This window comes from Bicyclus anynana, chromosome 3, assembly GCF_947172395.1.
Source record: "Bicyclus anynana chromosome 3, ilBicAnyn1.1, whole genome shotgun sequence".
Taxonomy (NCBI): Eukaryota; Metazoa; Arthropoda; class Insecta; order Lepidoptera; family Nymphalidae; genus Bicyclus; species Bicyclus anynana.
Genome location: NC_069085.1, coordinates 13,698,882 through 13,721,565, shown reverse-complemented (window position 1 = coordinate 13,721,565; position 22,684 = coordinate 13,698,882). Strand labels below are relative to the sequence as shown.

General features: G+C 35.2%; 2 protein-coding genes across 2 annotated transcripts in view; one reads left to right on the top strand and one right to left on the bottom strand.

Moving 5' to 3' along the window:
* The window catches only part of LOC112058288 (uncharacterized), a 26,844-nt gene extending 9,535 nt beyond the window's left edge, over positions 1-17,309 (top strand). Inside the window, exons 2-5 of the mRNA XM_024099004.2 lie at positions 5,642-5,792; positions 6,486-6,677; positions 7,694-7,894; positions 15,236-17,309. Coding sequence (XP_023954772.2) covers positions 5,642-5,792; positions 6,486-6,677; positions 7,694-7,894; positions 15,236-15,292 — 601 coding nt within the window. The 3' untranslated portion in view covers positions 15,293-17,309. The remainder of the gene's footprint in view (positions 1-5,641; positions 5,793-6,485; positions 6,678-7,693; positions 7,895-15,235) is intronic.
* Positions 17,096-22,684, bottom strand: LOC112058287 (uricase). The gene is made up of 5 exons (XM_024099003.2): positions 22,540-22,684; positions 21,753-22,267; positions 21,542-21,665; positions 21,272-21,458; positions 17,096-18,677 (listed from the first exon to the last, which is right to left on the bottom strand). Exons 1-5 carry the CDS (start codon positions 22,560-22,562, stop codon positions 18,504-18,506), a joined length of 1,023 nt encoding a protein of 340 aa, XP_023954771.1. The 5' UTR covers positions 22,563-22,684; the 3' UTR covers positions 17,096-18,503.

Below are 22,684 nucleotides of genomic sequence, written 5' to 3'. Positions count from 1 at the left end.
TATCGAGATAAGTTTTACAAATTGTGTATTTTGTATAGTCATAACGAAGCTAACACTTTGAAATATCATTTACCCAAATATCAGGCTCCTAACTTTTCCAGAATCTGAGATCCAGAACCATTTGTAACCACCAAATTTCATATTGCACACTCTTAAGTATACATACGCAAAAGTTAACGGATTTAAAATTATTGTTGTCATATTATCTACGACTAACAAAGTAGAACAGTTTTGGCCTAGCGACCTTAATGTAGAGATAAACACTTGCGAAATTACCAAACTATCTAATAACAATAGCGGTTTTAAACACTAATAAAAGCTACTTGAACTACTTTACGATGAATTGTCTTCATTTTCTATCTTGAACTATGACATGACACATCTCCTTTCCTACCAACGAGTAGGTAAATACAAGTAGTAGGTATTACAGCTTTTTGGGACAGACCACGTCCGAGGAATTACCTCATATTTAACAACCCTTATTCGGCTCACTGTTGAGCAGGAGTCTTCTCTCAGAATGAGTGGTTAGGCTAACCACCACGCTGGCCCTATGCGGGTTTCCTCACGATATTTTTCCTTCACATCTCCTTCACAGAAGACAGTGTCTACTTTTTATTACGTCTATGGTTTTCATTAAAATCTGGTTGTTCCGTCAATGGGTAGGTTTGAATACCTATATTGATTTTTATGATACATTCGGCTAAATGAGGTCAATGTTAACTAATTTATACATAAAAAGCAAAGATTGTGGGTATATTTGCAAAATAAATAGAGATTATAAAATTTCAAAATCTATTAAAAATCTTTTGTCGTTATTAGATGAAAACTCATACAGTTTTAGCTGCCTTACATTAAATGTGGAATTATTTAATATTTGAAATATAAACATAAACGCACACATAACAAATATATTAGTAATTTTGTTTAAACGCCCACACAAATCTAACGATCATTATGTACCTACGACGTCATTAATTCGTACCATTTTGTATGGGGCGTTTTTCAGGGATCCGCGGCAGCGCCGCAAATCTGACCCTTTAAATCCCTGTAGCTCCGAAAGTAATGATCGCAGATACTTTTACAAAATTGCTTTACTATTAGCATACTGTTAATTTATATACAATTTAAAAAACTGTCATCATCCCTCTTGTTTCTAACCAAAAATAGATACTTACTTGTCTACACAGATTCGAGATAACTGAAAATGCGAAAGCTGTATTATAGAGGCAGCTTGTTGCACAGTTCTTCATGTTATATCTCAAGGCCCTTAACCTAAAACTGTTATTTGGAAGCACATTTGACCCCCTTGTTAAAACACTTTGTAGTCTTGTACGTGACCAAACAAAGGTAAGCAAAATTCTTCTAACATTTGAATAAATATTATCCGACATAAAAATTATGACGCGGTTTGTCTTTTGTTTTAACCTGACGTGGTTAATTGGCTATAATTTATGAAGATCTAACCAGTTTATTTTCTACTTAACTAAGGACTCTATCATGTTGGTATCATAGGCGACTTACTGACAATTTGTTGTTTTTTAGGAAAGTACTATATTTGACTTAAAGGTCATTTATAATTCGAGTTTTTATATGAATATAATATCAAACTTGATTTCTATAATTTGACTAGCGAAGCTCACACGCTCTAATTAACCTATACGCCCCAGCGACTCTGTACACACAATTACAAGTGAACCCTTTAAACTGAAACATGCCTACACCGTCGGATAGTGTTTCGTGCAGACGGTTTTATGTGTTTTGTGACGATACCATTAACCCCAATTTAGGCCGCCATTCCATTACTTTGCTGGGCGGTGCCGGAACGCAAAGCTAATCTGAGAAACTGAGTGACGTTTTTCAATAAACTTTGAAGGGTTTAGTGAGAAAATTGTGCGCGGCGTGCAGATGGCGAGACTGTTTGACAGATATTTGGCACGCGATAGATATCTATCAAATAATCTTAAACCCGAGCGCACATTCCAAGGAAGTCAACGGAATATTAATGATATTTGCTGAATTTTGTCATAATAAAACACATCATTGAGGAAATTACTGTCTGACTAAATACTGTCTGTACTTTTTATAAAACAAATCATTGAGATTTAGCGAGATAAATAGGTACTGGCTGAGGATAAAAAAAAATTGTCTAGGTACCATACTTTTACGTTAATTATTCAATGGCAATAGGCGTTATATAGTGGAAATTTATGAAACTCAATGAATAACTACAGTTCGTTTCAAACTTGAAAGTTTGCCGTGATTCACGATAGTAGTACGTATTACGAATGTCATACAGGCCCATGCTATCTAAAAAATACTTTAATTAATTTTTACAACATTTAGCTAAATTACAGAAGCTCACACGGTCGATATCAGTGCCACTATTGGACTAACACTGTCAAGTTATAAAACATCGTTCCAAATAGCGCTATACTTTTTATTTGCGCCAACTCCAGTGGATAGGCGACCTTAATTTGTTAATGACACCTTTAATCGCCCGTTTCAAAGCAAACTTTTACGGGGGGTTGAGATATACGTGCGCAATAAAAATATTATGAAATACGTAATTTTTATTGTCAAGATAACTGCGTAAAATCATAATATTTGTAAAACATTTTTTGTATTGCTTAACTTGACATATTGAACTTTTTTGAATATATTGTTTGTGTACCAAAAACAATTGTGATAAGTGTGCTATCTGTACCTACTTCGTAAAGGTAAAAAACTGATAATATGTGTGTCTGAAATTGAAAATTGAATGCATTTCAACAGCGTGTTGATGATTATCAAATAATAATTTTAAATATTCTCTTTGGGTAGAACGAATCAAGCCATAGCAATTAAATTGGATTTTATATATAAAACAGTTCATATAATATGAAATAATAATGTAGATATAGCTAGTAAGTAGATTTCTAAGAAAAATACATAGCAAATCCCATAAAATTTGCAATACCTACTGACCTGACCCGTTGTATAACCAAAATATATTCGTACTAGCAAACGCCATGCGATTTACCTTGCGGTTTTTCCCGTAGGAATCTATTACTAATATTATAAAGCTGAAGATTTTGTTTGTTTGTTTGTTAGGGTTCCGAACGTACGTAGTACAAAAACGGAACCCTTATGATATTTGTTTGTATGAACGCGCTAATCTCAGGAACTACTGGTCCGATTTGAAAAACTCTTTCAGTGTTAGATAAACGTCAGCTAGTACGTTGGTAAAATATGGCCTAAATATATTTGTTTCTGCTTTACCGACACTTTAGTTTCACACAATAATACGCTTGTGTGTACATCAGTACTTATTATAACCAAAGATAAACTATCTTCCCAAAATAGATTCGATTTTATTAGATCTTGCAGTAATTATACTGATGAAAGCAGATTTCTCAATCATAATTATTATAAAGCTGATTTGAGCATGTTCAAATATTTCTAAAGGCTAAAGCATCAATACCATTCAGAATTAAAATTGAAAGTCAATTCTGAAATTCAATCGAGAAAACGAAGCGATGAAATTCACAATTTATTCAGTGGCTTCGCGGCCAAATACTCAAACAGTCATTCCGAAGTCATGTATGATCAAAAACTTTCTGTCACGAAATATAAAGGAGCCGTTATACTGGTTCAACTTATTCTTTATTATTTATTTTCATACTATTATTTTTCATTCTTTACAAGTCAGCCATTGACCACAATCGCAACTGATGGTAAGTGATGAAGCAATCTTAGATGGAAGCGAGCTAAATAGTTAGGAGTAGGATAAAATCCACATCACTTTCGGTTTGTATATATCTATCATACCGAAAAGCTAAATTGCATGGCGGTATGTCTTTGCCTTCTTCTAAATTCTTACGGAAACAGATCTGATCTGATCCACAAAGTTATTTTGTCATTAGAACTGTACAAGCATGCAATACGAGCACTTCAAACTCCTAAGTTTAGAGGTAATAAATAGTTCAAAACATCTAAAACCAAAAAACACTTCCAAGACAAACCAGTGTAGGTATCTACTATTTAATTTTATTCACTTTCTAAACAAATTAATCAATTTACACCAGCTTTTAACCATTTTCCGCTTTCATAATATTTACCTAGAACAGTTTTTTTTTCTATATATTTTTCTGAATTGGCCGTGTTTTCAACAAAAGATTGATGTTTTTTGTATTACTTTCATAATTTCTATATAGTACACATAAAACTGACGAATGAATATTGAACCCACCTTCCAAAAACGTATTTTTTTTTAATTCTTTACAAGTTAGCCCTTGACTACAATCTCACCTGATGGTAAGTAATGATGCAGTCTAAGATGGTAGCGGGCTAACTTGTTAGGAGGAGGATGAAAATCCACACCCCCTTTCGGTTCGGTACACGGCATCGTACCGGAACGCCAAATCGCTTGGCGGTACGTCTTTGCTAATTAGCCACGGCCTACCACTAGCCAGAAATTTCCAATGAAGAAATGAAATCGATCAACAAACGTTTAACCGCTCACTCAACAAACCGTCGATCTAGTATGAACACCACGTTACATGAAAATGTATACATGTGGCATCGGCGGGGGTCGTGCCATACCGTGCCAGCCAGCGTGTGCCGTGAAAAGCCTCAACTATGACACGGGCAACCAGCGTCAAAACTACTAATACTTTACGTCGGAGACATTGAGACGGCGAGGCGTCCTCCTCATACAATACGTCTACGAAGCGCGACATTCAAAACGAGTCGGAAAAACGTCCAGACTTCGTGGTGAGTCACGAATGAAAATCTTGCGGTAGATTGTGTTTAAAAGTGATATATGTGTCTTGTGTTCCAAAATGTTGTAAAAAAATACAGTGTTTTTATGAAATAAAATGTTTTTCAGCTAATGATGGGTACGGTGACAGTTTCCTTATGTCGTTCATAATACGTACTATTATTTGAATTGCGGCAAACTTTCAAGATTAAAACGAAATGTCACCGTATCTATGCTATATGAAAAACTCTATAGTTATGTGTTTAGTGCAAATAAGATATTTGTCAATTGTTCTGAATGATTTCGCTGTAATTGTCCCAATTTATAATGTTTAACTATGTTATATGTGGCGTGTATTCTAATTCGTAATATAAGAATATTATGTGTTCTATATATGGGCATATATGTTTAATGTAAATAAGATATTTGCCCATCGCTTAGGTACTGTTCTGTTATTGTCCCAATATGAGCCACAATTCGCACGTGCGTTTTTTAACGGTCGTTAAAAAAGCCATCCGTCTTACACATTAGTGTTCACAAACAAATAGTTTAGACGCGTTACACAGAATAACTTCTGTGTATCTTCTAATACTTAATCTATGTTTGGCTCTTTCGGCTGAAGAATCGATTCTGTTTAGACATTGATTTTATTAATTTTGATAAAATTTTATATACATACTTAATTAAGTTATAATTATAATTAATGATAACCTAAATACATATTTTAGTAAACTAGAACTTGTTTACCGTTTTTATAACAGTCAGCATTTAGAAAGCTCTTTACCCGACGAAGACGATTACAACAATGAAACGCCGATTCTACAGAAACAGTTTTTATAAAGTCGTTAGATCATTGATCTTGTACTTTGACAGACGATAATTATCATGTGTAATGTTTTTTAGCTTCGCACATCCGCATGTCCGGGCCCGGCTGGAGAAGCACATGGGCTCGAACCTGGTGCGCCTGACAGACAAGAGCTACATGAATGAGCTGGAGGAAAGGATTCGCGCCGTCAATGAGGAAAACCTGAACAAGAGGATCTCATCTAGAGTCGTAAGTACCTACATTATATCCCCCTCGCGGTTTCACCAGTTTAGTTTCTATTCCTGGGATTAGGGGGATAAAATTTTACTCGCTGATAATGTAGCTTTCCATTGATGACAAAATATAATTAGTTTCGGAGTCTAAACAAACAAAAAAATAATATCTTAACTCTTTATAATATTAGTACCACTAGCAGACGCTTCAGATTCACCCGCAAAGTTCTCGTTCCCGTGGGAATACGGGGTTAAAATATAACCTACGTTACTCGCTGATAATGTTGCTATACATTGGTAAAGGAATTTTAAAAGTGGTTCAGTTGTTTAGACGTGAAAGCGTAACAAATAAACTCACATTCGCATTAATACCTACTATTAGTTAATACTACATATATTCTTACGTTACATATCATATCATATCATATCATTACATATTACCTATATCATTCAAATGTTAATATTATTTCAAATACCTTCCTAAGAATCGTTAAATTTCGGAATCGGATACATTTAACAAAACTCGTGCAAACTACCATTAAAACACATTAAAACTTTAGCCAACTAAATTTCAAATTATGTGGATAGATCCACAAATACGTAATAGTACAAGATATCTCTAAGTTTAACGTAAACAAATAGTAGCAAAAGTATAATCTGTATTTTGTATACTGTTTTCTCTAAAATAATTTCGTTATTATTGATTTAGCTCGACGAAATGGAAAGGCTAAAACGACTTATCCTGGTGGGGAAGACACCGTTGAAGGAATGTCCGCCTGAACTCTTCCATCACCCTGTATTCGTGTTCTGGAGGATGGTGAACAGAGAAGTAGCGAGAGCGTCCAAGAAGCGAGCGGATGCGTATTATAGAAAACTGAAAGCTTCACAAAAGATTGATCAAGTAAGTTCTGTTATTTTATTAGTTTTCACTAGCTGACGCCGCGCGGTTTCACACGCGTGGTTCCTGTTCCCGTAGAAATATGGGGATAATATATAAAAAAATAATTAAAATTTATCAGCTCGCTTACCTACTACCGATATTGTTTAAATTTGGAAGCCCAACTTTCAAAATTTCATAAGTTTGTAAATTTAAAAATATGAACAGAGCATTAGGAATTAATAGAGTCGGACTCGCACATAAACGGCTTCATACCATTAGGTATCGATAAAAACGAGCAAAAAAAAAATATTCTGTTTCTCAATACTCGAATACCAAGAAGTATGGAACTATGTAATTTTCTTTATTGCTTCATATCTTACCGAACCGCTGAACGGATTTACGTAGGTATTTAAGATATCTTTAGATTCGTCTTGAAAACCCAAGTGTTCTGAGATATATGCGGTTTTTTTTATTCTTTACCTGATGGTAAGTGATGATGCAATCTAAGATGGAAGCCGGCTATCTTGTTAGGAGGAGGATGAAAATCCACGCCCCTTTCGGTTTCTACACGGCATCGTACCGGAACGCTACTTCGCTTGGCGGTACGCCTTTGCCGGTAGGACTACTAGCCACTAACTAGTTACGGCTGAAGCCTTCCACCAGCCAGACCTGGACCAATTAAGAAAACCTCATTTGGCCCAGCCGGGGTTTGAACCCAGGACCTCCGTCTTGAAAATCCACCGCGCATACCACTGCGCCACGGAGACCGTCAATTAATCAATAAAATCATCGTGAATTAGCGGTAAAAATAAACTAACACGACGACTGTGAGACCCTATATAGACTCGAGACGAAAAATAAAAATTATTAGTATTTATTATTATAACGGCTACAGAAAATCATCTGTGAAAACTTCAACTGTCTATCACGGTTCATGAAATACAACCAGGTAACAGACGTTAAAGCGGAATCTTAAGAATATGGTCCCGTTTTATCCTTTCGGTACGCAACCCTAATAAGTACTTTTAATTCAACAGGGAGCTGACGAGGAGACTGAAGCCGAAGCACTGAGTGAAGAAGGCCAGCAGTTGACCCCTGAGCAGCTGCTTGCGAAGTGCGTCGCCGAGTTGGAGGAGATCAAGCAGTCAGACATCGAAAAGGGCGTCCGCTTCAATGACGAACAATTCGCCGTCCTTAAATATGAAGCAAATGATGTTAAAATACTTAAAAACCTTACTGTGAGTCCCAATACTTAGATATTTCCCATTAATTGTTTGTGTTACGAAGTAGGGTTCGAAGATTTGGAATGAAACACCTGGTGACTCTTATGAATCTTTATTCCACTCCTTAATCCGAGTATCAATACACACTTCCAAACGTAGGAAATTCGTTGTCCAAAATCATCGAGCCGAGTTCACTTGTATCGCTGGAATCAAGTGAACTCGGTATCGCTGGAATGAAGTGAAAAAACTTTCGATGTTACTCCACTTCGTTCCGAAGTCACACTGCCTCGAGTGTCCTTTCCGTATTTATACCAGTGACAATGATTCTAGATCATTCTGGAAATGCCTACACTCGTGTTGGTTATTTCACGAAATTCGCCAAAAACAGCGACAAAAGATTGTTATCTCAAATTGTCCGTTAAGGTTGCGTAAAGTCTACGGCGTGTGTCTGTATATTCTGGTGTGCACCTGCCTTTAGGCAGAACCTTACCCTACACATTGCCAATAATATTGATATTAAAGACTGTCCGCGCTACCATATGGTTCTACATCCAAATATAAGGTACCCGGGCTTGGTTCGAAAACTTCACAACAATCCAATCTTTGAAAAGCTGATACGTTTACGCTTAAAATATATTCTAGTTTAAATCTTGGCGCAATCTTCAATGATTAGAGAAAGTATTCTTCCTTTAAACTTCATAGTTACATCTTAATTACGTATTCTGTGCTCTGATGGCAATAACACTTTACATCCGATAGTAGGTAAATGCTTTCTATAAGTCGAGACTTCATTCCCATCAAACAATTATTTGTTGTGGAACAATGTCTGTTCAACATCCGTTTCCCCTGTGCAATGGAATCTACATCAATTTAACTATTACTTTGATGATATTGTGACGGTAGCAAGAAAAAGGGCTGATTAGTTTCTAATCTGTGATACCCAAAGCGCAATTGAGTATGTAATTATTCTTGGAAATATCCACGCCACAAAATAACACGATGACAATTTAGCTTTCCAATGTAATTATCACCTATCATTAAGTATCGTTGATATTGAATCCGGATCAATGTGTTTATATTACAAGTTACAACATAGAACGATAGTAGGCTCGTGGCAAACTGGCGCGCACCAGATAACTCGAGCACAGGTTGACCCAAAGGTGGTGATCGCATAATCACTCTACGATCACCAATGATTTATTTTCAACTAGCAGAAGCCCGCGACATTGTCCGAAAATCTCTGACCCTTCTTTAAGGAACAGCTTTCAGCTTTACAATTTCCGTATAGAATGTGTTTTCTTTTGTCACCTTGTAGTCGTTTTGTATATCTATAAAAGAGAAATAGCTTACAATGAAATGTTTTGTACGTCGCAACGGGAAGGGCGGCATTTTCGACGAAAGTTTGACCAAAGACAGCTAGATTTTTTGTGACACTTCCAACATATATATATTTCCACCAATTTACATAAAACTTTGACAAATTATGTATTTAAACCTTCCTCACCATGAATCACTCTCTATTATTGAAAGCCCCATTAAAATCCGTTTCGTAGTTTCGAATTTATCGTGAGCAGACAGGCAGACGTGGCAGAAAATACTTTTTTCACTAATTTTGCTCAAAAACACTGTCTTATTACCCCTCCACAGCGGGGCTAAACAAGCATTTCAACCTCTACGGGCTAATGTAATTTTGTTTTTTTTTTCAACTTTTGTCTCTTTCGAGTACTAGCATACTATAAAACGAAAAAGGTTTAGTTCGTAAACAGTTTAATAATACTAAAATAATGACCTCTATAAAACGAACGAAGTTTTATTTGTCATCATAGGTGGGTACAAGTACATATTATTATGTATTTTCAGATTTGTATACAACTTTGTGATATGTTTTTCCCTAAAAAGATAATATTTGTCATTATATTCAATGTACAGACACTCGTTCTCTACTCTTTTATTAAAGTTTAGAAATAGCTATCGACATTATACTGCGACGCGTGTATATATTCCACCATTTACAGTAATTTATGACTTCACGCGTAAGTCATGCCTCAACATTGTTGTCTGGAGTCTAGACTGAGGAGTTAACGAGTAGCGCGAATTCTATACAAATAATAATGTAATCTATACTTATATATAAAAATCAATTGCTGTCCAGTGTCCACTAATTTCGTTAAAACTCTAAATACTAAATAAGTTAAAAACAACTTAGGCAATTTAAATATGTATGATTACCTATTTATTTTTATTAAAAGACGTCTACTTTGGCCTCATTCAGAATCTAAATCTGAAAAGGAAATATGTAGAAATAGCATAACAGAACAGCGGTTTTTAATTTATTTAAATAATTTTCTTTAAAAATTATTTTTAAATATTTGGGGGTGCCCAAAGTGCTGGAATGGCGTGGCAGTGTTGGTCGACCCCCCCACCAGGTGGACTGACAACATCAAGCGAGTCGCAGGGATTCGCTGGTTGCAGGCGGCTCAGTATCGCGATGTTTGGAAGTCGCTACAAAAGGCCTATGTCCTGCAGGCCTATGTGCTGCTATGATAATGATGATGATGATGATGTGATGATGATGATGATGATGATGATGATTTTATTTGATACAGAAAACTATATCCAATTGTTTGATAATTCTCATAATTTATATAAAATGTTCACACATCTTTAAAATTACATTTACTTGCAAACAAATATCAAAAACTCTGAATGAAGTCGAATAAAAACAAGAGTTTTTAATAAACTTTACGAGCCCTATTCGATGTGTACAGTTTACTAACAAACAAATTTAAAATGAGGGTATAAATCACTAGTCATTTCACCTAATAATAATTATAATTAACTTGTTCCTATATTAATGAAAATAAATTCGATTAATAAGCTTACAACAATTAGACATCCTAATCCTAATCCTAATCACACTAATAATATTATAAAGGCGAAAGTTTGTGTGTGTGTAAGTGTGTAAATATGTTTGTTCCTCCTTAACGCTGCGACTACTTTAGCGATTTGGCTGAAGTTTGGAATGCAAATAGGTTTAATTCTCGATTAACACATGGGGTACTTTTCATCCCGGAAAAATCCATGGTTTCCGCGGGATTTGTGAAAAAATGAATTCCACGCGGACGAAATCACAGGCGTCCGCTAGTAGTTAATATATTTTGAATAACATTTTATAAACAAACAAACAATTTTAAAGTAAATAAGTTATAAAATGTCATGCGTTTTCTACTTTTATTTCTAATTTGTTTGTTGTTAAACAGTACACATAGAGTAAGGCACATACATGTAGTATAGTCTTACGGTCTAGAACTATAGCACGACATAATTATTGTCATAGAATAGATAACAATATAATATTGTCGAGCTATGCGTAACATTATCAATGACTACTGTGTAATGTTTACAGAATAATATTTACCAGTTTAATCTTGAATTTTATCTAATTAATCTGTATCGACATATGACCTGTATGATTTGTCCTTCATCTCGTCACGTATTCTACATTTAAAATGAAATAAAACTTGTTATTGTCAATATTTTAATTTAAAATTAAAACCTACCTAGCGTTGCCAGAATTTATTTTTGCCTAGTCGGGATTTAAGAACTTTGATTGAAAAAGCGGGATTCTTTCGTCGAAAGCGGGACATCGCAAAAAACGTATATAATGAAAAGTTTTTGAATATAATTATCTTTTTATTTGAGTTCAAATTACGTTTACGTGACAACAGATAATAAAAATCGCAATAAACAGAAATCAAATTGTATTCATTAGAAGTGAGTGTTACAAATTGCTACTTACAGTAATAAGAGAATAATTATTTGTAAGAGTTGTTTATTAATGACATAACTGTGAAGATTTAGCTTCTTTTAAAATAGCCTCTTTCTCTTTATTAATGATGAAGAACTCATAAAATAGCTGTAGATTAAACTGAATGAGTAATTCGGCTTTAATTAAATTTATGGAGCATTTATTCTCGAAAAGCGGAACTGAACCTGTCCCGCGCGGAACATTTACTTTTGTATTAAAAATCTGGACGTCCCGCCAAAATCGTGAAGACTGGCAACACTGGCACTATACTTAGTCCTGAATTATCAATTAACCGTATCGCCGAAAATGATTGTCGAAATCCACACATTAATTATTCTCTATTCTATGTCGAAATCAAATTTATAAATCAATTTGTAATAATAATAAAATAATATTCTAAAATTGTATATTAAAACGAATGTTCAATACATGCGTTTCAATATACAATTTTAGATTATTAAGATTAAAATAGGAGTTATTTTTTTTATTATAAATTATTATTTTTTCTCTTGTTTTATCCTGTTTTTTGCTCTATTACACAATTTGCCCTTAACTATAGAGTGCTTTGCGTATCTACTATACAGTCAACTTGCATCAGATTAGTCACAACTGTACAAGGCAACTAAAAGACAGGTACAAAAATAAATGTGCTAAAAATAAATATAGATCCTACGGTTACAGAGTTTCGCCCTCGGTCTAGACTCTCGGAAATTTTATACCTATGTATTTTAGGGATGCCATTTGGATGTCTATTCAATATTTATGCTTGTTTAGATAACTATAAAGTTGATGCCGATATATCTGGCTAAAGTTGGTCAATGATATATATCTATTATAGTCTAAGTTCCGTATTAGAAGCGACCTTCGCTTAAAAAAATCGCCATATCCGTTAGGCTGTAATTAGCCAGACATACCTCATTTTGCGAAGGCTAAAAGTTTGCCAGCCTTTGGTCCCCCTATAGATAAGTACGGTAGCCAATTATGACTATAGTTTTGGAAGGCAGCAGGTATCAAGGGTCCAGATGCTCAATTGTTCAAGTATAAACGTATTTTTATGATATTTTTTACCGAGATATCGTGAGGAATCATTCCTCCAGGCGCCAGACCCTTAGCTTCGCATCCCTTCGCCCCGATCCTTATATTTTTATTTAAAAAGTATTTTTCGAAGAGTTGCCGCGAAGCTAAGTGACTGGTGATTTTGTGTAACCTGCCCCTGAAACTTTCTACCTTCCAAAGCCACCACAGTCCGAACTCCACAATTGGCTACCGTACGTACATAGGAGAACCATAGACTGTCAAACTTCCTCAACCTTCAAGCTTCCTAGAAATATGACGTATCTGGGTCTTGGTCTAATAGAGTAGATATTTTTTTTTGGTGTACTTTAAAAGATATGAATATCGTCTCGAATAATTGCTGAGTTGTTGTACAGTGTAGGTGCTCCATTTCTCTATTCTGTGCGCAGTAGTTATAATTTGTAAACGAGTTGTGTGTGCTACGTCCCTTTTAATTCGTTATTACTATTTAAAAAAACAAACAATAAGGAAAGCTAACGATACATCCGAGGGTAAAAATCTAAAGAAAACAAAATGTTATAAAAAATCCACACGATGCTCCTATAAATACATATTACACCTACTTATTGGTTGAAATAACTGAGATATCGAAAGGTTCAAAGAAACTTCCTGGTTTTATAATTATCATAGGTGGATACCCCAACATGTTTGGTCCTTGGATCTTATAAATAGCTTATCTAGTACATAATAATATAACGTTCAATAACTTCGAGCAGCACTTGAATTTTTCAGTTCAAACCAAACGTAATAAAATTCGTCATTGAATTTTCTTTACCCAAACAACGAGCGCGATCCTTGAGCATACGATAATGGGATTATTTCAGTTTCACCTGCGCAGTTCGCTTACCTATGAGAATATGTGAGTAAAATATAGCCTATAACACTCACAAATAACGTAGCTTTCTAGATGTAAAAGAATTTTCCAATCGGTTCAGTAGATCCAGAGATTATACCCTACAACACCACAAACTATAGCTCTATATCACTTAAATATTTATGCCCCGCGATTTCACTCCCATAGTTCCCGTTCTGAGGAAATACGGGGATAATATTTAGCCTATGATACTCACAAACAACGTAGCTTTCTAGTGGTAAAATAATTTTCAAAATCGGTTGTGTAGATTCAGAGATTATCCTCTACATTAACACCACAAAATTTACCTCTTTTAATATTATAGTATGGTCAGTATAACATATAATATATTATAATATACTTAGATGTAGGTAAGTGTTATGAAAAACAAACTTTAGATTCAATATTTCCCTGAACAATGATCTTTCGCATCTGATTCTACTTATTCCTCATACTACATTAGATAACATTAGAGACGTCGGTAAACAAACCATTGTAAACAACAAACATAAATATTATATAATAATACCATAACTGCCTCGTTGGCCGAGTGGTTAGCTTGTTGCTTCGAATCAAGAGGTCCTAGATGCGAGTCCTGGGTATATGGTACTGAAATTTTCATTATGTTTGGAAAATTTCAGTGCAAATACAAATATTAAGAAAGTTCGTTACATTCCGAGCTTCGGAGTTCACGTTAAATTGTCTCGATCATTACCATCCGATTAGGACAAATAAATAGTCAAAAACATTATGACCCTAAGCACCACACTCTCCTATAATAAAGTGTCTGACCCTGTAGGGGGTCCATAAAATAGGCTGCAACTGAGAATTTTTGGAAAAAGAAAAGCTCAAAGCCCGATCCAGGACTCTAGGAGTATGTCAGGCAAAGGCCCAACGAGGTCCAGCTATATAATTATAATTTAGTATTCAGGAACTATTAGTTACTAGCCGACGCCGCGCGGTATCACCCGCGTGGTTCCCGTTCCCGTAGAAATATGGGTATAAAATATTATATAGTCTATCCTTAACAAATGGGCTATCTAATACTGAAAGAATTTTTCAAAACAAACAAACAAACTCTTCAGATTTATAATATTTGTATCATCATCATGTCAGTCGATTGACGTCCACTGCAGGATATAGGCCTTTTTTAGGGACTTCCAAACATTACAATCAGGAAGGGATCGTGATAGATCAATAATTATAGATCAATTAATTTAATAAATTAAATTGTATCCCATGGCTATCAACAGGTAAAACGTATATATAAACGTATGGCTTTTAGAACATCCACAAGAATATTTCAGCAAACTATCATTAATTAAATTAATGAGTTTACGATTTAAGAACCAGATCAACTAATTCGTGTTTATCTGTCAACCCAGATTCGGCAAACGTAACGATGGATTTTATTAACGAGTAATAGATTTCATAATAGGTTTGTCATTTAAAACTAATTGATGCTCCTAATTTTATTTCTCAAGCAATCGAAGATGAATACAGTGAATGACTTTCGTATTCATGGCACATTTCTAAATCTGCTAAAATAACAGTACTCAAGAGTATTAAAAGTTATATAATATTAAACACATAATACAAATAATAATTGATTTTTTTACAGACTGTGGAAGAACTATACGCGTTGGCTGACAAAATTATCGGAACAAAACGTCTATGAATCGCACAACTGGGTGAAGAAATAATAAAAACTTTTTAGTATTTTTAACTTAAATCTAAACACTGTTTTACAAATGGCGTTGTCTGTTTAAACATTAGAATGATTAGAAATGTAAGACGAAAACAATAAAAATAGAGATTATAAGCAATAATGTGATTACATAAAAATTAAACACTTTTTAAACATAACGTCTTTTATTTTAAAGTTCTAACTACCTATTTATTACCTTAATATATTAACTCGCACTACTCTACATTTACCGCAATGATTTACAAAAATAATTAATTCATTTTGTGCGAGAAAACTGTTGTTTTTATGTTATATTTAAGCTTGTACTTGACTACAAATATGCCAGGTACATAGCAGTTCTGATGGCTTAGCGTCTGTTACATCAAGAAGTAGATTAGTATTAGAAGTAATGACCCTTGAGTCTGCACGTATTGTGATGGAGGAGGATCCTAACTGAAATCCTGACCAAGCTTTAACAGTCAAGCAGAGGATCACTTGTTTTTGGGGTTCCGTATTCCACAAGGAACCCTTATAGTTTCGTCATGTCCGTCTGTCCGTCCGTCCGCGGTTTAGCGCAGAGACTATTACTGCTAGAAAGCTGTAAATTGACTTGAATATGTACATTGAAAATTTGAACAAAGGTTTAAAATAAAATCTTGAAAAGTGTTTTTTTAAGGGACCTCCCCAACATGTAAAGTGGGAATAATTATTTTTACTCGTTTATCTCATAGTGTAGGTATCGTTGGAAATGTATTTAAAAGATATAAATATATAAAAATGTTAAGCTTTTATGAGCTAATTTTAGTTAAGAGTCAAGTGTCCCCACCCTCTACCAGCTAAACGGTTTACTAAGGATACGTAAAAAAAATTACAAAAGTAGGATATATAATGAAATTAGAGGAAAACTATAACGACTATATACCTAACACGTGATTTCGTATTCAAAATTTAAAAAATGTCACCCGGTGGTTACTGACAACCCTTCGTGGATATCATAGAGTAGGTAGATGATACTCGTATATCCCAGATGATGTTGTATTTTTGTTAATAATGGCCTTTACGGAATACGAAAAATGCAATGGCTATTTGATTTAATGTTTATTTTAATAAGTTGTTATTAGTGAAAAGACCAGCAAGATATATGACCGCTAACTAAACTAAAACGTGTTAAAACATGGCTAAAACAATTCTGCCCCTATGACGTATGGAGATAACATGAAGCTTAATTAGTATTAATTTGATATTGTTTTCATGAAGCATCTCGCCCTTGTTACTCTTGGACCCAATCAAGCGATGTAAACATTGCACACTCTGCATAACTAAGCAATCTTTTTCGTTACGTCCGTCTTACGTCATAGTGGACTCATTATCTTCATTAGCTCTAAAGGTTAACTTCCTTTTTTTAAGGTTCCGTAGTCCACAAGGAACCATCATTGTTTCGTGTCTGTCGTTGTGGCTGTCTGTCCGTCCGTCCGTCTGTCAGAGGGCGCAGAGACTATTTCTACTAGAAAGTTATAAATTAGCATGATATATGCACATTAAAAATGTGTCATAAAATAAAATCTTATTAGGTTAGGTAAGGTTAGGAAATTAGGTTAGGTACCTCCCCTATGTGTAAAGTGGGGATGAATTATTTTTACTCGTATACATCATGTAATGTCTTATACAAATATTTTTTTTGATTTAGTTATCCGTTTGTAAAATATTAAGCTTTTAAGAGCCATTTTTTTGTTAGAGCCAAGTGTTTCATAACATGTGGTAGGTTTAGACGTTTAAAAAAAATATACACATTGGTGTGGTTCAATAAGATTTATTACAACACACAAACAAACAAACATCAACATCAATTATTAACAATTATAATTATTTTGTGATATATGTTGTGTTATTTATTGATTTCCTTTAAACTTAATTTTATCTAAGTACTTCCCACTTTATATAGACACAATATTAAGTTATTACCTTGACTAGATATTACTTTCTAATGTAGTTACTGTATTATTTTACATACAACATATAAAACAAATTAGCAATGTATAATTAACAGCTAATACAAATTAATAATTGAACAACTATTGAAAACAATTAAACTTGAGTGATGGTTGCCCTTATTATAAGGGAATTGTTTATTATTGTTCACACGAGAAAAACATCTACACATTTAAACAATACTTAAAACTGAAATACACTAGAAAATAACGCAAAGCATTCATTTCCCCCTTCGCCTTTGCATCCCATATTTTTTTTTATTTATATGTTAGTCCTTGACTACAATCTCACCTGGTGGTAAGTGATGATGCAATCTAAGATGGAAGCGGGCTAACTTGTTAGGAAGAGGATGAAAATCCACTTTCGCTTGGCGGTACGTGTTTGTCGGTAAGGTAGCAACTAACCACGGCCGAAGCCTTCCACCAGCCAGACCTTGACTAATTAAGAAAATCTCAATCGGTCCAGCCGGGGATCGAACCCAGGACCACCGTCTTGCAAATCCACTGCGCATGCCACTGCGCCACGGAGGTCGTCAAAAAATATATATACATGAAAACTACTGCGCTTCAGTTAAGTATTTTTAGCATTATTTAAAGTAATATTACATCAAATGTGTTCCGTTAACGGAATTAAAATGTCATTAAAGAGCTTTAGGATATCTGAGCGAGCTTTACTAGGATTTGCCTCAATATATCGTCCCATTTATATAAAAAAAAAGTCTTATAATATGATTGTTTAAGTGCCATAGGCTCTTTAATAGGACCTCAGGCGTCAACGGGGGGCGAACGCAAAGTATCGCCTGGTTGAGCCAGAAGGCAGAAGCAGAAGAGCTAGGTGGAACGACTCTCTAAGGGCGTCTCCTTTAAGACTCGGACTTTGGCTCAGAGGGCCGTTCGGGAAGGGTGTTTTGACTTGAGTGTTTCATTCCAATGCCCCCTTGAACTTGGGGAGAATCCGCGTGGGAAAAATAGTGGCTTTATAGTTCCACCCCTGAGAATCGAAAGTGAACGCACTAAATTATTAGTTGCAGGCTTTTAAAACCATTATTTTTATAATTTTATTTTGAAGGAATGGTAAACCATTGTTTATCTTTTCTTTCAAAATCATCTAGCAGTAAAGCAAAGGAAGCAATTTTCATTAACAATACCGTAGTTAGTATTATTCTCAAAACGCAATAAGTTAAGTCTTATGAAAAATTCTAAATGACTGAAGGTCACAATTTACTCTTTGGTCTTCTACGTAGTTGCGCGTAGATGAGGCCGGCTGGCTTGTCTATGGGTTGATAGATGTAATGCCGGGGATCTCCCTTCGTCACATTCGCGGGGAACTTGGAGACGTCGATATTGAGGTAATGTTTGTTCGGCATCGACATGCGGATCCAGGATATCTGGAAACAATAAGATAAAAAATGTTATAGAGAAACTTTAAGCTATTAACTGGACCTTTAGACCCTAGAAATATCCTTTTTTTTCCAATAGTGTAAGTAAATAGTGTAAGGAGGTTTCTTAATGGGACCTCAGTAGTGTAACCTAGGGGCTTAGACGAGCGCAGAAGCATCGCCTGATGGGGCCCGAAGGCAGATGCAGAAGAGATGGGCGAATCGACTCTCTAAAGGCGTCTCCTCTGAAACTCGGGACTCGGCTGAACCCTGCCTGACCAGGCCAGGCAGAGTAACATCGCGGCAACTATGTGTCAGCACTAGGAGCATGGATGTTGGAATGAGGTTGGATTACATGAGCTATGTCCTGTGGATGGACCATAGACTGAATATAATGATTTATAACAAGATCCCCAAGACTGTGATGGACCTGCCAATGCATAGCTTTAAGCAATGTGTTAAAAAACATTTACTTAGTCGAGGTTACTACAACATTGATGAGTTCCTTAAAGACAAAAGCGCTTGGAGGCCATTGGATCAGCTTCCACCTTCACACAGGAAATAAAACTATAAGAAATTGTAATTGTTATCAATTGTAAATTATAATACTGTATGACTTTTTCAAAAGAGCAACTGTTGAGTTTCTTGCCGGTATCTTCTCAGCAGAACCTGCCTTCCGAACCGGTGGTAGAATCTTTACAAATAGTCAACTGACGTGTCAAAAGTGCTTGTAAACTGAGCCTACTTGAAATAAATGATTTTTGATTTTTGATTTTGATTTTGAATTTTAATCAACGTTTTTGTCACATGAGAAACTGTGACATTATCGAGTGTCAAAGTTAATTTATTATTCCTATCTCATTGTTATCGAGTTTGGCGGGTAAACGAAAATGGCGTACTGCTTTAGTAGCTATTCGCTGATAAACTTTGACCAAGCTGCTCGTGCTGGTATCACGTGACCCGACAGTTGCGAAGGCTGTAATGTGACGCCAGCGTATCGCGAATATCGACGACTAAATTTAGGTTTAATAGACAAACAACTTTAATTGCTGCTTCTATAATTAATCTTTAGAGTAATTAATTAATGTCCCCCTGAGTGGCCACGGGGGGTAATCTTACAGTGGCGTAGTGTGCCTTGTAGGGGGCCTGTATCAAAATTAGTTGGGGGCCCGATGAAGGGTAAAGATTTTTTTAAAAAGTAAAAAAAACTTGCTAAAAATAAACATGACAGTGACTACCTAAGATGTTTACAACTTTTGGGCGCACGCACCCAGGAAAAAATGCTTTTTCCGACTTTTGTCATTTCTGTTCTGGCAGTTTTTTTATTTTTTTTTTGTCTCGGGAAGCACCAGATTGAGTGAGATTTTACTCATTTTTGCTTTCACACCTAAGGGGGCCCTGTAGTCCGGGGGGCCCGTATCATTTACACGGCAGATACGGCGGTAGCTACGCCCCTCATCTTATATGTTGAGACTACCTATCTGAAGAATTTTTTTCCTATCAATAGTGCGTATGCTTGTGTCATTTGAAATTTCTTCACTCTTAATAGACCTCATGGTAGATCATGTGTAGGATCAACGCCTGTACATGTTTGCCAAAAAGCAAAGTTTATAAAACAACTGACTTCCCGGCTATTTTATTTTTAATTTTTAAATAAGTTTTTTTTTTTAAAGAAATCTAATAATCTTTATCTTTATGTCATCTGCTACAGGACAGATAGAACCTGAATTTCATGTCCAATATGCACGTTTAAAATTGTATTTTTTTTACCGTGTGATAGTTATTTTTACTTATAATCAAAGAAAATTTTAAAGTGGTCTAAAAAAATAATCCCCTGCGCTTTCACCCGCGTAGTTCTCGTTCCCGTAGTGATACGGAGTTGAATTCCATTGGTGAAAATATTTTTATAATTGGTTTAGTGGTTACAATCCCGCAAAGTCTCTCTTCCATTTAATAATTATAAATATTGAAGTACATGGATCTTTACAATTTGTGCTAATTTCATTAATTAATACTGCTACAATTTATAGATCCTGTTATCCGAGCCATTATTATGATAACATAATATGTACGTACACAATACACAAATCATGTTTGCGAGAAACCAATCACTTGCTATAAATTTATAACGTAATATGAGTAAAGTCACTCTATATCGTAACATAATAATAATAATTCAATTCATAAACCTTGATATGTCTTTGATCTCTTCGAACTCTACCTATTTGTCCGGGAAGCAAAAAACTAATAATAATTATTTCAAATTAAATTGCTTCAAGAAAAACAATAAACTTGAATACTGGGACAGGTACCTCATAACTTAGTTCAACGATATAATTAACATAATTATTTAATTAAACATAATTACGAGTATTTAGAAACACTAAATAAATAATTCTGTTAAATCACTAAATCTATTTTCGCGAAAGATTTAGTTAGATTTGTCATTTAAAGATTATTTATCAGTAATCTACCAACTTTTTATCAATTAGAACATGGAAAATATCGTTTTTTCTCAACCGTTGTGCCTTCTACTTCTACATTCTACACGAAACTTGTGAAGTGTCAACAAAAAAGTTACAAAGTAGAATCGATCAGCTTACCTCGGCAACATTTTCTAAAACACTTTTTTCTGCTTGATAGAGTGTGTGTTGCACAGAAGGTGAGTAAACGCCCGTGTCGGGAGGACCGGCGAATTTCTCTAGGATGGCATCTTTCACTGTCAACCACGCGTTGTCGAAGTCCGCCGTTTTCATGTTATCGTACGTCCATTCCGCTTCTACTACCGTACTGAAAATACACACATAAATTATATAAACGACAAATGCAATAAATATAGAAATCACCAATTTAGTAAATATTATCAAAGTTACCTGAATATTCTTTCTGGGGAATCAGCTAACGTCGTGTATTCGTCTTGGACAAAATCGACAAACGCCGATTGAGTTGTCTTCAAAATCCGTAGACCGCTCAATCCTGATTTCACCAGGACTGCCTCTGTAAATAACATTTACAGATTTAATTGCAATGAGATCAAGTAACTCCTTAATAGTGCACAAGTGGAAGATAGTTTTAATCACTTACCGTGTCTAACTTGAGATACTTCGCACCATCTCGTTGAGGTTGGGGAGAATACGAAAGCATGATTATGAGGCACGCCGGCTTGTAATCTTTCCCACGGATATTCTATTATATGACACTTCGCTTCACAAACTTGTCTGTACGTGTAAAGGAAATGATTCACTACAACCGCGCCAAATTCTTCTGGAGTCTTTATACCGTATTTCTTAGCCAGTAAGTAGACTGTGTTCTTTTGCGAGTCTGTGGCGACAACTTCTTTGTTGTCACCGAGCACGTATGCTGATTCACTGCTGAGCTTTAGTTCAGTAGACACTTCGAACTCTCGGATGACGTGGTATTCTCCATCGCGGTACACATGCAAGAGTTTTACGGAACTCTTTCCGTATCCATGGTCGCTCAGTTCGAAGCGACCACCAGTGTCAGCCGCTGCTGTGGTCGCAGCCCTGGCTGTGCTCGTCAAGGAGTACGGAGCCACTTCTGCTATACCTGAACTCGTGTTCGAGGGTTTCGCGTAGATTCTGTAATTACAAATCTTAATATAAATGTGAATGGTCGCTCATCACGAAATCTCGAAACCACTTGACGTACTAAGATTAAATTGGACAGGGAGGTATTTTACAATTAGTAGAGGTCCGTTAAGTATTTTGCGAGAAGTACTTAATGAGGTAAAAGACCTATTTATTCTTATCCGAAGTAAATTCTTAATCACGTCAAACACTGGCAAAGTTAAACATTAACACTTTACACTATTTTTTTTTTATTTAAATATATTTGGTAAAAATATTTTTACCTGTTCGTGCTAGTCCACGGCATTTTTTTAAATAACTTATTACTTTATTTTTAATGTGTGCAAGAAACAGCGTCGGCTCATTTACCCGCGAAGACACTGTGATAAGTGTCGGCGACGAGCTCATTTATAATGGGACCCTGTGACC